The sequence below is a fragment of the Ylistrum balloti genome, unplaced genomic scaffold, assembly GCF_031769215.1.
Source record: "Ylistrum balloti isolate Yb309-2 unplaced genomic scaffold, AGI_CSIRO_Ybal_v1 Utg370892, whole genome shotgun sequence".
Lineage (NCBI taxonomy): Eukaryota > Metazoa > Mollusca > Bivalvia > Pectinida > Pectinidae > Ylistrum > Ylistrum balloti.
Window position 1 is genome coordinate 42,325 of NW_026782507.1, and position 19,367 is coordinate 61,691.

The 19,367-nt window shown below is 34.7% G+C and overlaps 2 protein-coding genes across 2 annotated transcripts; both read left to right on the forward strand.

The window, feature by feature from the left end:
• Nucleotides 1–2,337: 2,337 nt before the first annotated feature.
• On the forward strand, nt 2,338–8,360 carry LOC132559319 (ubiquitin-conjugating enzyme E2 C-like). Its single transcript, XM_060223928.1, has 5 exons — nt 2,338–2,444; nt 4,273–4,300; nt 4,725–4,811; nt 5,145–5,349; nt 6,777–8,360. Exons 1-5 carry the CDS (start codon nt 2,338–2,340, stop codon nt 6,893–6,895), a joined length of 546 nt encoding a protein of 181 aa, XP_060079911.1. The 3' UTR covers nt 6,896–8,360.
• Nucleotides 8,361–9,877: 1,517 nt separating this feature from the next.
• On the forward strand, nt 9,878–18,589 carry LOC132559316 (mitochondrial calcium uniporter regulator 1-like). The gene is made up of 8 exons (XM_060223926.1): nt 9,878–10,052; nt 11,838–11,963; nt 12,136–12,239; nt 13,190–13,255; nt 13,300–13,326; nt 13,725–13,838; nt 14,809–14,923; nt 15,611–18,589. The coding sequence occupies exons 1-8, from the start codon at nt 9,878–9,880 to the stop codon at nt 15,664–15,666; spliced, it is 783 nt and encodes a 260-aa protein (XP_060079909.1). The 3' UTR covers nt 15,667–18,589.
• The last annotated feature ends 778 nt before the right edge of the window (nt 18,590–19,367 follow it).

Below are 19,367 nucleotides of genomic sequence, written 5' to 3' on the forward strand. Positions count from 1 at the left end.
CTCAAGATCGCTGACACTAAAACACACATGCAGGGGAGATGCTACATCTTGGTTTTAAGAGGGTATAAATAGATCTAGCGAAGGTAATACACAAATCACATCATTTAAGGTATTCCAACTCTGAAGAGTAGAAAGTATAAAGATGATCGGGTAAGAGAGGGTCTAGATTGACTGTAGTTATTATTGTTACGCAAAGTATAACTATCATTTTCACCAGTGATAGGTGATAATAAACGGTTTAATAGGTCAGTAGTTCATTTGTGACGTATCCATTTTTTCTTCGTTTTCTACGGTTATAAAGAGTTTCTAGAGTAGGGCATTGGAAGACCTGTAATATCACGGACAACTTCTCTTCGGGCCTTCTCTAATTTTTCAGATCCAACTTAAAACATGTATTTTCTCGTAACAGAAATAGTAATCCTGTTGATATGACCCCGCGTCTTCGTATTTAAATGTTTGTGGTGATTAGTAATACCAGCCCTAAATATTCATCACTATCCGCAGAATTAGTAATCAACAGTCCATCATTCTTTTCATGATTCCAGAGTAAAAGTAACCAACCATTTTTTTACTAACGAATCACCATCTCCTTTCCAAATGTTCTTGAATTTCAAGGAAAGGCAACGATGACTTAGATAATGATGTATTATTTGAAAATAGACGAGATGCTGATTGAAAGATATCTACAATATCGTTAATATAGATTGAAAGTAAAAGTGGGGCAAGGAAATATTCTTGAGGAACGCCTGCTTCAATTACGCAAGAATAGGAATTTTTAAAAAGGCTTTTAACATCTCTGAGATAAATACTTTTGCTAACTAGAAATACCATTCGCCTGATTTACCAAACGGACCCCGAAGCCATACTCTATCAGATGCTTCTGAAATGTCACAAAAAGACTACAGAGGTACCTTTTCTCCTTGAATGCAGTGCATATATATAGTAATAGATATCAATATGTTCGCGAACTGTAGCGTGACCATGCATGAAACCCGATCGATGCCTACTATAAAATAATTGTAATTCAAAGACCTTTCCACGCGTCACCAGAACACACACTGACGTTCGTCGTGGAGACGATACTCGGCAACGGGAGGAGTCGCGGAGACGGAAAATCTGTAACTGACCAACCAATTACCAAAGACCTCTCCAACTGTGGAAAGTAGAAGCACTGGTAAAGCACTTGGTGAATCGTTCTCATATACTATTTGTATGTTTCACATTGTCCGTACTTTTTGCATTTTAATTTTGGTACTGATCACAAACCAAATGGTCAAAAGGTGGCCATCTTGCATTTGCCAACTGAAATTATTATCGCTATTTCTTAAGAAGGAATTTGGATTTCCATATGATCAAAAGCATGAACAAGGAAAATAAAAAGTGAAGAGAAAAGATCTAGCTTTGAAAAGAGAAACATTAAATTTGCAATTCCGTGACTGCAATGCTAAGGATATAGATACAGACTCCGATTTATTGAAAATTTGAAGTGAAGTATGACCCTGTCCTCGCTACCAACTTACTTGACGTTGTAAACAGATAGCAATAATAAGGCAGTAAGCGATTTGACTGGGATAATAGACTGGTGGATAATATATCTATGCAAGATATTTTTTTATTATTTTCTTGAGGAATACAAGTTCGTGCTTTATTGAATTCAAAAATATGCAAAAATATGCCAGTATACCACTTAGACTAGAAATAGGTAAAACGATTATACATCAAATCGAGATGAAAATGGAAATAGGTTAAGATGAACATATAAATTTGGCCTCAAAACCTGAATTATCTTTGGCAGGTATATATTCATGTGCCCATTGAAACTGCCTGCTGTATGTCTCTTTAACTGAATAATTAAATACATGTTTTACGTTTTCACGACTCTTGTTATCGCTGGGCATTGTCACGGTGTTTTCTTTTTTTAATCTGAATATGTATCACAAACCAGAGACGTTTATAACACAGTGATATATACGTCTCTGCACAAACTAACTTTTCACATTGGAAAAAAAAAGTCGAAAATGCCCATAAGGTTGTATGAGTTATCTCCCCTCTATGTTATAGCAGCTGCAAGAAATGAATATAATAGGCTTGTTATTTTATTTTCGACTTAGCGATCACCAATCAGTCCTCCTATGTATACATTTTGTTTTGTGTATTCAGTGATATATCATTATCACTCTTATTATATACGGACACAGACTTGCTGGCTCTATATAAAAGCTGGTATGAAAACCTCTAAATGATTGGTTGATAAAACCGGAAGTCAGTTTTGATTGGATTGTCGAATCCTAGATACGAATTTCAAACACGTAAATCTACAGAGACGAAAAAGAAGTCATGGCAAGCCAGAATACAGACCCAATGGCAGCATCCACTTCCAACAGAAACAAGGATAACACAGAAAGAATGGGCTCAGCAAAAGATAATCATTCCGTCAGCAAAAGGTATTTTGTGATATTCTGCGTTCTCGAATTCGAATCCAGAACAGACAGCTGTTCAGGAGGTGTCGTGAAGAGTGTAGAGGCTCGTTGCTAACAGTAATGTGCTTTGGTATGTCTATTCTGTCCATGCTTTATCATGACAGAGAAGTTACTACATTTATATAAAAAAGGTATTTAAAAGCGAGCGTCGTACACATGTATCTTCGGCCTCAGCAATAACCCCACGTTGAACTCCGTCACAATGCACAGGTCACTAAGCACAGGGACACTTTGTTGCAAATTACAATGCCCATAAAAAATATCACAGCAAGTGTGTATGTGTGTTCTGGAATATACAAATAAAAATTAAAACCCCATCTCATTTATGTTTTCTTAACCTTACTGTACATTATATCATAGTAAAGACCTACTACATAATATAGACTATACCCTCCTGTAATACCATGCCAGGTAACCTAGCCTGCATTTCACGACATATAAGGTGACATGTTTTACATCATCTTGAATCATTCAGACATAGTTTTCCACTGAACCCTCAAATTAAGAGTCTTGTATATTTGAAATAATTGATGAATAGGGGGTGGGGGCGGCTTTGACAAGTTAAGGAGTCGAAATGTTAAGGTTTTTGAGGGTCAGAACAAATCCTGATTGACCATATTTCATCTTTCAGTCTGAACGAAGGAGACAGAATATGATGATTATTCATATAAAGTGAAACCAGATGTGTTGCATGCATTTGAGACATTCATAAAGAATATGTAGTCAGTGTCTTATAACCCGTATTTTGACGAGGATGAAGAAAGACAAAAGTGGCTTGCTGCATCCCACATATACTTTTAGACACTGACCATGTATTCTATCTATCTTGCAACATTAATTGAAAATCAGACTATTGAAACTTACACAGTTTTGATGTTCAACCTGATGAACCTGTGTTTACTTGACATTGACATTACGCTGAGTTTTGTCTAGTGACACCAAAATAATTGTGTTCCGCAAAAATATAGTTCCAATCTTCATCAGATATAACAGCAATGTTATGAATTTTCATAATCAACTTGTTCATGACAACATGTTATATTGCTTATTTCAACAATATTCATATTTCTAAACATAATATTTAAGTATATTCAGAGTAATTCTGTCAAATTTACGCACATTCTGAAATACAGCTGTTTTCCGTCATTGCCAAATACAGCAAAAATGTATGTGGCAGGTGCATTTTGATAATACCAGAGCAAGTTGCAGGATAAATAGAGAATAAAAGTGACATGCTGTCTTTCTGTCCTGAGCTTATTTAAAGTTATTTATATTATTGAATGAATGAAACATTCAAATAAATAAGAAAGTTATTCTGTCAAGTACAGCAATAATATGTGTGGCTGGTTTATTCCGACAATGGCAGTGCCATTTACAGGATAAACGGTAAAATCTGTTGACATTGATACTGTTCTTCTGACATATTTCGGTTCCTGATGATAAGGCTATTCATATTGCCCATTTGCCCTGGTCTGTCTGTTAACAATTCCTGTTATCACATTACTGTCTGTTACTTGAGAAGTACATGATGGATCTTTTCTCAAATTTCATTGATGGTTCCACTCTGTCACTAGTTGTGTTTGTTTGTTTGTTTGTTTTAAGGCTGATCAGAAAAACAAAATGGCTAACATACGGCCATCTTGGATCTAGCAATGGAATAAAAAAATTTTAGTTTACTACCTATCACTGTCCAGTTTGTTAATACATAGTTCATGGGCTCAGTATTTTATTGTATTTGGATGTCGTGTTATCCATCTGAGGAATAATGAAGTTGTTTTTCTTTTATTTACAGATTACAGCAGGAGTTGATGACACTTTTGGTAAGCATGACTCATGATTACCTAAATATGCCAAGCCTCCTCTGATGACACAATGTAAAGACATCATGGAAATGATGTATTGAAACATGTCTACTGTTCCTCTGTGAACCAAAATTACTATAACGACAGAATGTCAAAATATACCTACATTACAGCTTTGTTTTGTTAAAAATGGCCATAGCAATGAAGGGATAAGAAAGAAAATTCTGTAAGATTACTATCAATATTACCTATCTATTAAATAGCTTTGTGTTCTACATTGTGTTTGGTTTTGCTACAAAAATGTGATTTGTAGTTAGCTAGGTTCAAAGACTGCTGTATACCTAGTGAAGAAACTAGCGTGCCCAGTCTGAATTCAGGTTATGATTTTTTCCCCATCTTTGCACCTAATTACTTTTTTAATTTGTCATTTATCTTCTTACAGACATCCAACAATACAGGAATATCAGCATTTCCTGATGGTGATAATTTGTTCAAATGGATAGCCACATTAGACGGAGCAACTGGAACGGTACATCAAATAGTTATCAAATATCTATCCTCAAGTAAACTGTTTATAAAAGATTGGTAAACTTAAGTGGAAATATTATTAGAAACTAAATAAAAAATTATCAAACTTCTTATATTTATGTTTTAGATATACAGTGGAATCTGTCTAAACCGGACACCTTTGGGACCAAATAATTTGGCCGTTTTTTAGAGTCCCTGATTGTGGAGTGTTCATTGTTATAATTTTACTGGAATTTGAATTTAACTATTTGACCTGATTAGGCAGATCTCTTGATTGTAGAGTACAGTGTATTTGCATCATGTAAAACAACACTTCTTCAATCTTATCAAATAGGTATACGAAGGCCTTCGTTACAAGCTCATCCTCGAGTTCCCTAGCAGCTACCCCTACCAAGCGCCAACCGTCAAGTTTGACTCACCTTGTTACCATCCCAACGTGGATCACCATGGAAACATTTGTCTGGACATCCTGAAGGAGAAGTGGTCAGCCCTGTATGATGTTAGAACAATACTTCTTTCACTCCAAAGTCTTTTAGGAGGTAAAATTAATTACCAAGTTATACTTTTGTTCATGTTTTTTTTAATTTCTGTAATGTTGAGGGGGTGGGGGCTGAGATAAATGTTGGCTTACAACATCTGTTTGGTTTACATGACCTCTGGTGAAGACCAAGGTGTTTGGTTTACAGCTACCAAATTGGTGATTTGCGTTTCTCAGGATGCTGAGAAAAGAACTGATTTGTGCTGTCATGGTTGTGTCCTTGAGCAAGACTCAGTTGCTGTGGATGGCATTTGACAACGCTTGCATCAAAGTGTATTTGTCCAGTTTGGTAGTCACCAGCTACTACCAGGAAACTCCACTTTAAAATGACCTGTCTGTTGTTGAGGCAATAAATTCAGTAAAGAAACTACGATGTTGGCAAATACTATCCATTAGATGGCTGTTTGTGTCTACCTTTATGTCTGCATTTGGTCACTTTGATTATGATGCCACTGATCAATTTCGAAAGAAGCTGTGTTTTATTCCTTTCTTATGAGTTTCTTTTTCTTTTCTTTTTTTTGTGGATTTGATCATCATTAATTTGTGATGATGTTGGAGCAGAAGTGTTAATATTTAGTTTACAATTAAAACTATATTTTTATGTTTCTGGTAATGGAAATGAGTAGCATTCTAAATTAGTACAGACAACAATTAATTCCTTTTTCTCTATTTATCTGTTTTTATGTACCTTTTTATTTTTGTCAACTGTCAGTTAAAGACAATTATTTGAGCCATAACTACTGACTCGCCGAAGTTCAGTCAGTAAAATTTTATAGCATGAATAATGTTTCATGTACTATTTTTGGGTCTGTATGTCAATGCTAGGTTGAGGTCACATGGTTAAAAGTTCATCCATTGTCAATATCATATCTTCTTAACATTTATTAAAATGTACAACTGAAGGCAATGATTACATTAAGACCAAGGTTCAAAGTCATTATCAAGTCCATAACTTTGACATGCAGAAGATGTGAGGATAAAATATGAATTGACAGGATGTCTAAACTATGAAATCAAAGCCTCCTTTTCAGGATTTGGGTTTAAATTAAAAATTTCCCGGGAATATTATAATCAATTTTAAATGATAAAGTGAAGCTGGAGGGTACTATTTTCTTTCATGGTAAAAGATAGATAAGGAAAGCAATCAACTTTACACACTTTTTACTGGTCTTAAGTCATTTATTGTATCAATGAATTCATTAGATGGAAAGGATATTTGAGAAAATGCCTTCAAATCTTATGTTATGAACAGTGTATTTGTGGTGGCAACATTGAAATCACAGTGATTTGTAACTTCATCAGTTTAGAAATTACAGGAAAAGTATGACTAATGTGTAGTATCGGAAAATGTAAAAAGTGACACATATTTAACAAAACGTCATGTTATCAATTTTTCATTAGCTCATGAAAATTGCCTTCAAATTCCAGAGCCAAATATTGACAGCCCCCTCAACATACATGCAGCAGACTTGTGGAAAAATCAGACAGCCTACAAAAAATACCTCCATGAAAAGTATGAGAAAGACGTCCGCAGCAAATCATCGTAGCTGACTTAAGCTGCCTAAGATAAAAATTCTACACCGGTCTATGGTAATTGTGCAATAATTTATTGAGTTATTTGATGGTGTAGATATTGAACTGACTGTTCATAGACACTCATATTTTTACTAGGAAAAAACTTTTGTACTTTGAAAATCGCCAACAATGCTAGAATTATGAAGCTGTATGTTTATGATGTAATGCCAGATTCAGAGTCAAGTTATATTTGAATATCAGATAAAGATGAAAACTGATAATAAATGTTGGATAAATAAAAGTAATGTAAAATATCAGAAAACATTAACTGGGTAAAATCATTTTAGCATCTTACCAGTTTAACTTGGAAGGTGTGTACTAACCACTAAGCTCTGTATCTAGTTCAGATCAGTGAGCTTAAACTGTGAAACTTTGTCAAACCCTAGAAATGTTTGTACTAGGAAAGGTTTGTTTTGTCATTTAGAAAGAAAGAAAACTTGAGTCAATTTTATATGCACTCCAAAAATGATTTGTATGGTGGCTGCCTCTTTTATTGCATTGACAACTTGCTTTATCTGATTGAATGATCATGAATCACTCCATTTTCCAGACACGTCACTGTGTCATGTCTTTGCTGTCTTAGTAAGGCAGAGAACAATAAGTTCAATGTCCTATTATGTATAGTAATTTTTTGACGGCAGATAGACAAAAAAAACGCAATAAATGTACCCCTGTTACTTAATTATCTGTCCTCCCCTACTGAAACTAATTATGTCCATCTTTTCATTTCAAACACATCGTCTTAACTGTTCTTTGTATATAGATACTAAACATGTGCTTAAGATATTTTACCACGGCTGTGATTTGAAGAGTACAATGTTTAAAAAAAGACAATATTTTCTACGTTTCCACATTTCACTCGATGTGTTTGTACTAGTATAAATAAGCAAATGTAGAGTTGATTTTACCACTCTGTGACTTCTTTCTTAACTCAAATATCCTCATCTTGCACATTTAGGATTTAGAAATGCTAGTATACCTTTAAAATCTAAGAACCATCACGTTTGTCTTCATCCGATATTGAATTCATAGTTAATGCTGCTTGTACAGGAATCATTTTTGTCTTTCAGAAGATTAATATTATATGTCAGAAAGATTTGAATTCAATGCAGAAAAGAACATATGTTTGTTTTTCCTATCCTATATCAACAGAAAGGTCATCTGATGAAAAATCAGTTACTTTGAAAGTTTTTACCTTTTGATACTGTATATAAGTTCTACAATATGTACGGAATGTTGAGATGAACTTGATATCTGAGTTTTCATCATCCTGTATGTCACCATCTACCACGTGATATTGCAGTGTATAAGTGACCGGGGTATCTAGACCTTTTTACATCAGTGTTCTGTTTTACCTTCTAAACTTTCTCTTTTCATTTTGTATATTTTGTATTGTGTCTATTTATATATATCTTTGTTTCATCTTACACCTACATATTCTTTGGCTTTCCAAATAAAATTTGATTCTCATTTCTAAAATTTGTCTTTGTGTGCTTTCTTAACAGTCTAAATTATTCTGACCTACTTTTAAATTTTTACATATCGGTTGAAGTCAATAGAATGTCAGAATTATCTGGACTGCTGTCTGTAAGAAAACTGTGACCCACTTAACACAGCATATTTTCCATGTCATTATTACCGCAACAAACAAGTTTGAGGGGTGGTTAATCTTGTTGGCACAAATTCTTCTAGACAAATGGTGAATGAGTAAATGAATTACCATAATATATATATATGTGTGCTTTTTTATGCATTTATATAATATCTACAATGTACATTCATTTTAACACTTTCATGACAAATGTACTTCCTGTAACGAAAACTATGTTATCATGGACAGATTATGCAGGCATACCTTGGGATCTCGGCACTTTATCTGGGAGTATATTGGTTCTACAAATGCATATTTAGTTTATAAGCACATCTGCCTATTTTGCTTTGGCAGAGCATCCATTGCAAGGATATCATAGGCACTGCTTTTACTTTTACAAACAACTTCTCAATAAACAAAAGGCCAGTAGTATGTCCAAACGAATTACCTTGACATACTTTCTATATCGGAGAGGACAAACATGCTAATAATCTTTATATAGCTTAATAGCCCCTGGTTCATAATATTTAGTCAGTAGCATGCTGAAATGAATGACTACAAAGTTTGTTCAAATGATGAATTTGACCCCCTGGTCATTTTAGTGTATGCTTTCGCCTGAAAATTGTGACAAGTTTCATAAATTATATATGAAATTTAAGCAAGTTCCAGATCCTTTAAATCGCATGAATGGTTATTCAATTATATATCATTGAGGATAATGTAATCTCAAACTGTCGCCATGTGTTACCAACAGACTGATGTTTTGTGAGTATCATGTAACGCCATATATACAAGTTGGTATTAAATTGGATCTCAACCTGTCACCAATTATTGAACCAATGTTTCCAAGCATTGTTTATTACATTCTGAATCTCCATTCAGCATTGTATTTTACTCGAATCTCCAGTCATCATCTTGTATTACATACAGACATCTCCACTCATCCACAAGTAATATAACTGAAGATAAACAGAATAAATGTTTTTCAAATCAAACTTTTCACATATCAAAATCTAATATACACTGTTAGCTAGACAAAATATTAGTATTTAAACGTATTTTGTACGAAAAAAATAAATGAAAAAAAAATTGTCCCTTTATGAGCATCGTTCCATTCCATTGAAATATCACAAATAATGATTTCTCCCCATGCCATAATTGTAAATAGACATGGTATAAGGTATGGTCAAAATCCTATAAGGTTAATTATAAAGAAAATTCTGTAATTTGTATATAACATGAGAAAAGGAGCATATGGTCAATATACTGCTAATTTAAATACTTATTCAAATTTTATAAATAATGGTATCTCCCTTCAGATGCTTTTCGTAACTTTCAACACAAAAGAGTTTCAAGAAGAAAGATGTTGCAATCACGACGTCTGTTTTTCTCTCGGCCTATGCTGAGGTTGTATGCCACACTAACGGAAGACCAGCTGTCTCGAACATTACGATGTAGCAGGTGTATTCAAAGACAGATGTTGGTACCACATCGAACGATTTTATCGCCGCAATCGAAAGAGTTGGCTGGAAGCTCAGGTAAAATCTCAGTATTGTCAGATTGCGTCAGATAGTGGTCACATGTGAACATTATTAGTAAAAGTGTAAACATCAATAACAGCATTATAAAATGAATATTGACATTAAGTTATATATAATCATTTTAAATACATAAGTTTTCGGTCTAGATCATGTTAAGCTGAATGGTTAAATATCTGACCACGGACTTCAATATATAATAAATTCGTGATCTTACCAATTATATATGTTAGGTCAGGAGAGCCTCCCAACCAAAACCAAAATCGAATTGCGGATAAATAGTCAGAACCGTTCGGACTATGTGGCGAAACATGCAACTGACCTACATTTTCATCAGTGCAAAGTCACAGTTGCTCGATTAGTCGATATTAGGATTGTGAGTAATGACATCACTTAATATCCACAAGACACATTAAATCCAGTTTTTATACACACACTTAAACATCATTAAAATAGACGTTTTGCCATACACTGATACCATTTTTAGGGTTTCAGAGCACTTTTAAAAAATGTCAGACGTTTCTCCCACAAGTTGTTTTGCACCCACATCAGACGGTTCGTCCCAAAATGAAAATTCAGAAATGAAATATATTTGAGACTGACATACTTTAGAATTTTTAAAATGTACAGGGCAGTGGTGTCTTTGAAGGCCCCAATTGTGTTTGTACAGGCTAAAGGGAAGCCTCTTACCAAGAGATTCCTGCATATTTTCACTACTTTTTTTAAAAGTATACAAGCACTTCTTTTTTTTTTCATTCATTTGTGTTGTGATGAAGTACATAATCATAACCGTTAATAATGTGGACACACACATGTGCCTGCTCTTTGCGGCATGAGCACTAACCCAACAAGGAAAGATGAAACGCGGAGAAATAGCAGTACTCATATATAATGTTTTGATGTTTGAAGTAAAATAAGTAAATGGTGATATAAGTGATGGCTATACATGCAACAGCATGCTGTTGCCAGTGACACATGTCAAGGATGACCACCAAACTTGCGACAAGACTGTATCAACAAGCCTATACACTTTTACATACATTATGATACATTATCAAATTTTCCAAGGAGATAAAAAAATAAATCAAAATTATATTAAGTTTTGATACATATTAGATATGTGTTTGATAATATATTTTGAATTGTAGCCCACCATTATCAGATGGTAAGCAATTCAGATCACTCAATTCTTGGTCTGTTGTCTGTCCGTCCGTCAGTGAACAATTTTTGTTATCGCTTTTTCTCAAGAAGTACTTACTTTGTAAGGTTACAGTAACCCTGGGTATAATGGGTCCAAATTACTGAAATATACAGATCATAATGATGAAACATTCAACAATTATATTCAAAGCCTATAAATGTATTAATGTCTTAAATCACAAACAAATATTTATTTACAAATATAGTACCAGGAAAGAAAGAGAGTAAAACCAAGGGTGTGAACAGTCTTGGCACTGGTTGCGAATGGTGCTTGTGTTGAAGGACATGGTGTGAACTTGGTTTAGTGCAAAACATCGAGATACCTGTATAATTACTGGATTTTTCATGTGTTCAGGATATTTACCAATGTCATGTACATTTCCCAAAATCCTGAAACCAAGTTCCTGTGTTTTGCATGTGCTGGAGTACACCAAAACTGTTGCATGGGTTAAAAGAATAAAGACCTACACATATGTGCTGTAACAAATATTAGATTCATCTGTCAATACACAAGATTTGTGAATTATTATTTACGATAAAGAAAAGGATACCAATGCAATGAACGTGCTAATTTACATTTTACAGTGTGGGTAACTAAGAGAGGATATTGTACCAACCCAGAAGCGAGATCCATCAACCCAACATTAGAAGCCCAATCCAGAATCTTTTACTTTGATACCCAGGCTTTGGTTAACAAACTCATGTCACAAGGTAAGCAAATCAAGCTTTTTCATACATATCACATATAGGCCTATGGTTTCTACTTCTATTGATTTTCATCAAAAAACACAAAAGCATATTGTAAAGTTGAATTTCATGTTGAAAAGCCTACAATTATTTTCTGTGTATGAATCATTACCTGTTATTACGATTTCAATGACAGGCTTCACACAGGAGCAGGCTACAGCTGTAACTGAAGCATTCATAGAGGTCCTTAACACAAGTATTGAACACCAAACAAAGAACATGGTCACTAAGTCTCAGCAGGTAACACTCTACGGACAGGTGATGATTTTGTATTGCTAATAACTCTGGTTTTCATCATTATTTATTGGAAATATTGATGGCAAAATTTTGTAAAATCTTGATGTTGTACAACCCAAATTGTTTTTTGTAGATCATGGAATAGTTGCAAGGTCCCTATATGTGTCAGGCGTTAGGTTACAAATGTCAATTTAAACCCTGAAATAATGTGAATATTTCTTAACATCATTTCAACATCAATCAATGTTGAATTGTTAGATTCAAATAATGTTGATTTTTTAACATTCAAATTAAACATTAGAAAAATATTTCAACATTTGGATGTCATTTAAGGTTGTGAAAATTGGTAGTTATGTTGAAGTTGTGAGTACAGGTTGTCTTACTAACCTCAGTTAGTGTGAATTTCCCTTTAGTCGAGCAGTAGATTGTCCAGTTAGAGACTGAAGGGTTGCTAGTTTGAACCCCAGCGGTGGAAGGATATTTTTCATTACTCCTTCCTATAACAGATTTGGTGCCATTAATCACGCAAAGGGTAGAAGCTATATGAGATTGAGATGCTTACTTGGAGATGTTGAACCTGGGTTGTTGTTGTCTTTTGGGTCAAAGACTTTGTAAAGGAGGGAGTAGTGTAGAAGTTGAGGGTACAGGTTGCCTTACTAGACTCAGTTAGTGGGAATTTCCCTTTAGTGGAGAGGATAGAGTATCTGGTTAGAGAGGGAGGGTCGCTAGTTTGAACCCCAGCGATGGCAGGGTGTTTTTCATTACTCCTTCCTATTACAGTTTTACAGTGTAATTGAACCTTACGTGGAAAATTTCCTTTAGACGGAGCCAAATTTACATAAAATATTGCAGTCAATTTATCTTTTCTGCTGTTTGTATGACGTTGTTCTTCAGGTCTGACTTGAATTCACTCTCCTACAGAAAGTACAACTGAACTTGTATTATGTTGACAGGAGATCACTGTCCAGCAGTTAATGTCACATATTGCCTCAGTGAAGAAGGATATGGTGAAGGATATGGTGATGCTTCGAAGTGAAGCAGAGGTAGGTTGTTCATAAGTGAGTTCTCAATGCTTCGAAGTGAAACAGAGGTACGCTGTTGATAAGTGAATTCTCAACGCTTCGAAGTGAGTGAATTCTCAACGCTTTGAAGTGAGTGAATTCTCAATGCTTTGAAGTGAAGCAGAGGTAGGTTGTTAATAAGTGAATTCTCAATGCTTCGAAGTGAAGCAGAGGTAGGTTGTTGATAAGTGATTCCTCCATGCATTGGAGTGAAGCAGAGGTAGGTTGTTGATAAGTGATTCCTCCATGCATTGGAGTGAAGCAGAGGTACGTTGTTATGAAGTGAATGTCAGATTTCTTTAAAGAAAAACAGTTATCTGTCTCTCAAGTATTACAAAAACCTTTAAACATCTCAACCTAAACATTACTTTAATACTGTAGGTATACATGAAATGTAAAATAATGGCTTGGTATGATCTATCAACAGAAACAAACCATGCAGATAAAACAGTTCCAGCAGACCTTACAAGACGAGATGGGGAAACTTAAAAATAATGTTGTCCTGGACATTAATCTGGAGAAGAGTCGAAGTACTGAAGCTGTGAGTCATAACTTTGTAATAGCTGAGTTTTGTTAGCATCAAAATGTGTTACATTTTACACAGACTAAATCTCAGAAACCTGTACTGGTTTTCTAATTACACAGAACAGAATCAGTATCATGTAGAGCCCTATATATATTATAGTTTGGTACAAATTTTTATGATCCATAACAGATTTCATACGGATCTGCACTTACAAAGTTTTTTCTTATTAAACCATGTATAAGGAATGAAATCCATGTGATGTAGACATTTTTTCCAAATTTCTTTCTATAAAATACCTTGTGATAATACCATGTAAATACATTTATTCAATGTGACTAGTGAAACATTGGAATATTTTTGTGACTGAAGGTATGTTTTTCCAAAATATTCCTCTTGTTCACCATGGCCCGGTTAAATGAACTATGGACCTAATCAAGATACCAGACTGTCTTGTAGATTGACTCCAGCCTCTTTCATAAATCTTGATTTAGAGGCTCTGGGGTTTTGTCTGGTAGATTGACTCCAGCCTCTTTCATAAATCTTGATTTAGAGGCCCTGGGGTTTTACAAATCAATGATTCTCTATTATCAAAATTGTTTTTGATATTGAGTAAGTTCTTAAAATGACAAATCCATGGTTTGATTTAATTTCTGTTTGCATCCTGAAATGGTACTTTTGGTATCTTGTATGAAGACAGATACAGAAGACACAATAATAACATGTATTTTATGTCAACCTTGATCTAAATATTAGTTAAATCTCTTTCTTTAAGCCAAAATGAAACTAATTATACAGAATGTCCTGGTATTCCAGTAATTTCTTTATCCATAATGTTTCGGTAATGTGACCTTAACAAATCCAACTTATATAAAATATCATCATGTGAGAGGTATGATCTGAATTCTGATATATACTCTGCCAAAATATATTCATACCCCTTTGATACATCTTCATTCTTATTAAATATGTATGTGGTCTACCTCAGCATGCAGAAAACAGGAAGGAGCTACAAGTCCTAAACAACAAAATAGTGACCGACACTGCTGCTCTACACACAAAGATAGAAACATATCGTAATGACGTCTTCAAATATGCAGCAGGTAGGTTTTACTCTCTCTACATACAAAGATAGAAACATATCGTAACGACGTTTTTAAATACGCAGCAGGTAGGTGTTAATCTCTCTACATACATAGATAGAAACATGTCGTAATGACGTCTTCAAATACGCAGCAGGTAGGTGTTAATCTCTCTACATACAAAGACTTGAAATGTGCAGAAAGTTGGTCTCAACTTTCTCTACACACCAAATATGAGCATTGGGTAGAAAAGGCAATAACTTTTAAATCCTCCATTCAATTCTTTTCAAGTTTGATAAGATGATTCAAGAAGCAAAGAGATTCAACTTTTGTTGCAGTTTATTCAAGATCTTTCTCGGTGTTCAATTGATTTATTTTAGAATTTGTAGGCATAATCTCCAGGACTTTTAAGTTATGTTTTCCTTAACTACAGTTTTATTCCACTGTATCTGGAAGAGTTACTTCCCATGCTGTTTTCATATTTGTCTTGTCTGGATATTCTCTCTCACAGATTTCAATGGATTTCTTTCAAACTTGGTAGGCTTAATAACATGACATGAAGTTTTGTTTTCCTGAATGACAGTGTGGTTCAACTGTATTTGTATTTTATCTTGTACAGATTTATCATTCCTCAGTTTTTAGCCAATTCCTTTTGAAACTTAGTAAGCTTTAAAATTACATGATTTGTGGACTTAATTTTGTTGACAGGTGCTGTAGCTGGAACAGCCACTCTATGTCTGGGCTTTTTACGATTGGTGATGTAAGGAAATGATAGGATGACAATCCAGACCTTGGTGTGATGAGGAATAGTACCGTAGATGTGAGGGAGTTAGATGGAATGTCTACATACATCAGGAAATCCATTGTATTCTTGATCTGAAGGATTTAATTGAACAGTAATTCTAATTATAGACTAATGTGGACGTCTGATGTACAGGACTTTATTAGAACAGTCGAGCTGATTGTGGAGTTAATGGGTCTTTAGATATTGGATATTTAAATGGAACAACCATACCCAGGGACTGTGGATGTAAGAGTGAGTTGACTTTTACAGCAACTCAACCAGTTTGTATGGTCACCATGACAACAGATGTGAGAGAATTAAATTATTGAGCTATATTAACTGGAAGTTGAAGTTCACAAGAATAGTCACAATATTGTGATAAGGGATGTGAGGGAGGTAACAAGAACAGCCACATTATTTGAGAGAGTTAAAAGGAACTGCCACATATTTAGGACAGCCATATTATTGGCGGGAGTTAATAGGAACAGCCACATTATATGAGGGAGTTAACAGGAACTGCCATATATTTAGGGTGTTAACAAGAACAGCCATATTATTGGAGGGAGTTAATAGGAACAGCCACATTACTTTTAAGATCACTGAAACTATGGGTATGAGGGAGTAACGAAGAAGAATAGTTTTTTGTTGTATAACTGTAACTGTGAGTGTGAGTATGTTGGAATTATTAAGGTTGACTGAATATGTATCTATGGAGAATTTAATATAGGTGTTTAAATGTTTTGCTGTGATAAATGAGTGATTAATAAATTTACTGTGATTGCTGTATGTGAAAGGAGTGATCGACAAATGGACACCAACTTTTTTATGTGTTTTCCACACTGAAAAAGACAGAACAATGCTATTTATGTAGAGAGAAAGAAAATTATTATGTCCTTTGTGATGGTAAGAAATATATGTTTAAATGTCAAAGCCACTTATGGAACTTTTGTAGGACTTTTTTCATGCCAATCTGAAACATCATTTCTTAAATTTTTACAAAGAGATATTATTGGATCCCCAAAATCTAATGGAGTCCCACAGGAAAATTCTGACTCCAGGACTCAAATCTCTGAGTCCCAAAAATCGCAGCATTTGTTAAAATCAGTAGGAAATATCTATCTGTTGTTCATTGATAGTAGTAATTATCATGTTTCATCAAACTGGCCACATCTGGACACTTTGTTTGTCAAGTGTTAATTCTATATGGTCCAATGTATTAAAGATCTTAAATTATTTTTGATAGATTAACTGAAAGGCATGAAGGACAAAGTTGAAATAAGAAAATTTCGCAGATTTTTTTTAAATGCATAATAAAATGTATGTTTTATAAAGGTTTGGTCATAATGATGACCCTGAAACTAGAGGGCCTGGTATGATCAAATGAAATATATTTTTGCAAATTTATAGTGAAACCCTCAAAGTTCAACCTTGTCTCTGTTGCTCAAATCTGGCAGCATGTCGAACCCAAACCCAATTACTTTTGTTCATTTTTAAGCCCTTGATCACATGCTAGTCGTAAAAACACCCTGAAATATAATTTCTCCTAACTCTTAATATCAGAGGAACAATAATCTATATGAAACTTTAAAATGTGTTCAGTAATACTTATAAGTATAGGCTTCCTATGTCAGTCAGGCTATTTTTATCGCGATCCAATGATTGTCAATAAAAAGAAAAACAGACACCTGCTCATGAGTGTCGTAACACACCGTACTGCTGATCTATAGGCAAAATGTACTTCATATATATATATATATAACCCTGTATGTTTTCTCTTGTATCAAACTATAAACAGTAACTGAATAAGGAATATCCTGTTTAATTTGAGGATGCAGTCAAACTTTGTTATTTCAAACTCATATAACTCAAAGACCCCTTTAATTCAAAGTATTTCATTGGTCACAGCCAAACTTCACTCTTAACATTCAATCTCATTTATATCAAATACTCGGATAAATCAAGGTTTTACTGCAGTTTCGACAAGTTTGAGATAACAGATTCGACTGTATATATACAGTATATATATTGGAGACTAAGAGCTATCTATATAAGGTAATGTATATTTAGGTTGTAGTTGTTGGTATGTATAATAAGCAGTGAGACCTGTGGCAGGTTGTGTTTCTTGCAGAGCTTAGACATGGACAAGGTGGTGCTGACATGGTTGTTTCTTTGGGAAAGACACTTACCTTAATTGTACTGGAGAGCATGTGATGGGCCTCCTGTATGTTGTTCAGTGAAGTAGCCACTGGTTACTTCAAGGAGATCCTAACTCAAAACGATCATGGCTGTTCAAAGGGCAATAAATCTAGCTAGCAAAGACACGCCATAATGTAGAGTATAATGCCTTGAGCTGTGTATCTACCTCTTGTGTGATATTACTTTGTGATACCCGGTGTTTCTAAACATTTTTATCATTTTCATCTCGTTGGTTTTATCTATAGTAAATGTTAGCAGGAGGTGTATAATTTCAATATTCTGTTGTTGTTTGCTTACACATGTGACAAGAATGGAGTAATGTGCCTCCACCAGGGATCAAACTGGTGACTCCTGGCTTTCGAGGGAGTCACTTTACTGGTGAGTCTAAATTCTCTCTAACTTGAAGGTAGAAGGCGACTGTGTGCCTATGTACACTTAAGGTAGAAGGCGACTGTGTGCCTATGTACACTTAGGGTAGAAGGCGACTGTGTGCCTATGTACACTTAAGGTAGAAGGCGACTGTGTGCCTATGTAAACTTAAGGTAGAAGGCGACTGTGTGCCTATGTACACTTAAGGTAGAAGGCGACTGTGTGCCTATGTACACTTAAGATAGAAGGCGACTATGTGCCTATGTACACTTAAAACCTGACACACCACTCCTTTCTTGTCACATTTATAGAGAAATAGATGAGAATTTAAACATTAAAATGTAAACAGATGCTTGATGTTATGATTTCAGTCACTGTGTATTATCATTATGCATTCAATGGGGCAGTTCATCAGTGAGATACATGCACAAAGTAAAGCTCATCTCTTGGTAGCTCCCTATACAGTGTGTATATACATACAAAACTGAGAGATTTAGTAAGCCTACTTGACATTATACAAATACCGATTTTGAATGTTTTGAGCAAAAAAATTTGCTAAATTTGGGTTTTAGTTATTGATGCTTGCTGTCAAATTTTTGGTTTGACTGATTGAAAAGTGAAAGATCATTTATCATGGCATGTGGTCCAGCGGCAATGTCCATTTCTAAACAAAATACTTTTATCATTACTGGCGATTAAATGATGATACAGAACCAGGTCATCCACTAGCGAGTGGGACATAGTTCAATAGACCTGGACAAACAATTCATACAGAACCAGGTCATCCACTAGCGAGTAGGACATAGTTCAATAGACCTAGACAAAAATTTCATACTGATACCAGGTTTCTGTGGTATCTGTCAATGAGAATACCAGTTAGGTAAAGGGACATAACTCTATATGAATTGTTGAACTCTTCAGTTTTTGAAAGTCAAAAAAGTTGTTGAGAGTAAATTAACACGTGTTAACTGCTGATTTTACAACAAGACAAAATCAGGTTCAATCCGGGGATGAGCCAGTCATCCACACATGTAAAGCACGATAGATGCTACAGTTTCCACTTTTAATTTCTGCATGGTCTGAAGGTAATCAAAACTGAAATTCGGACCAGTACGA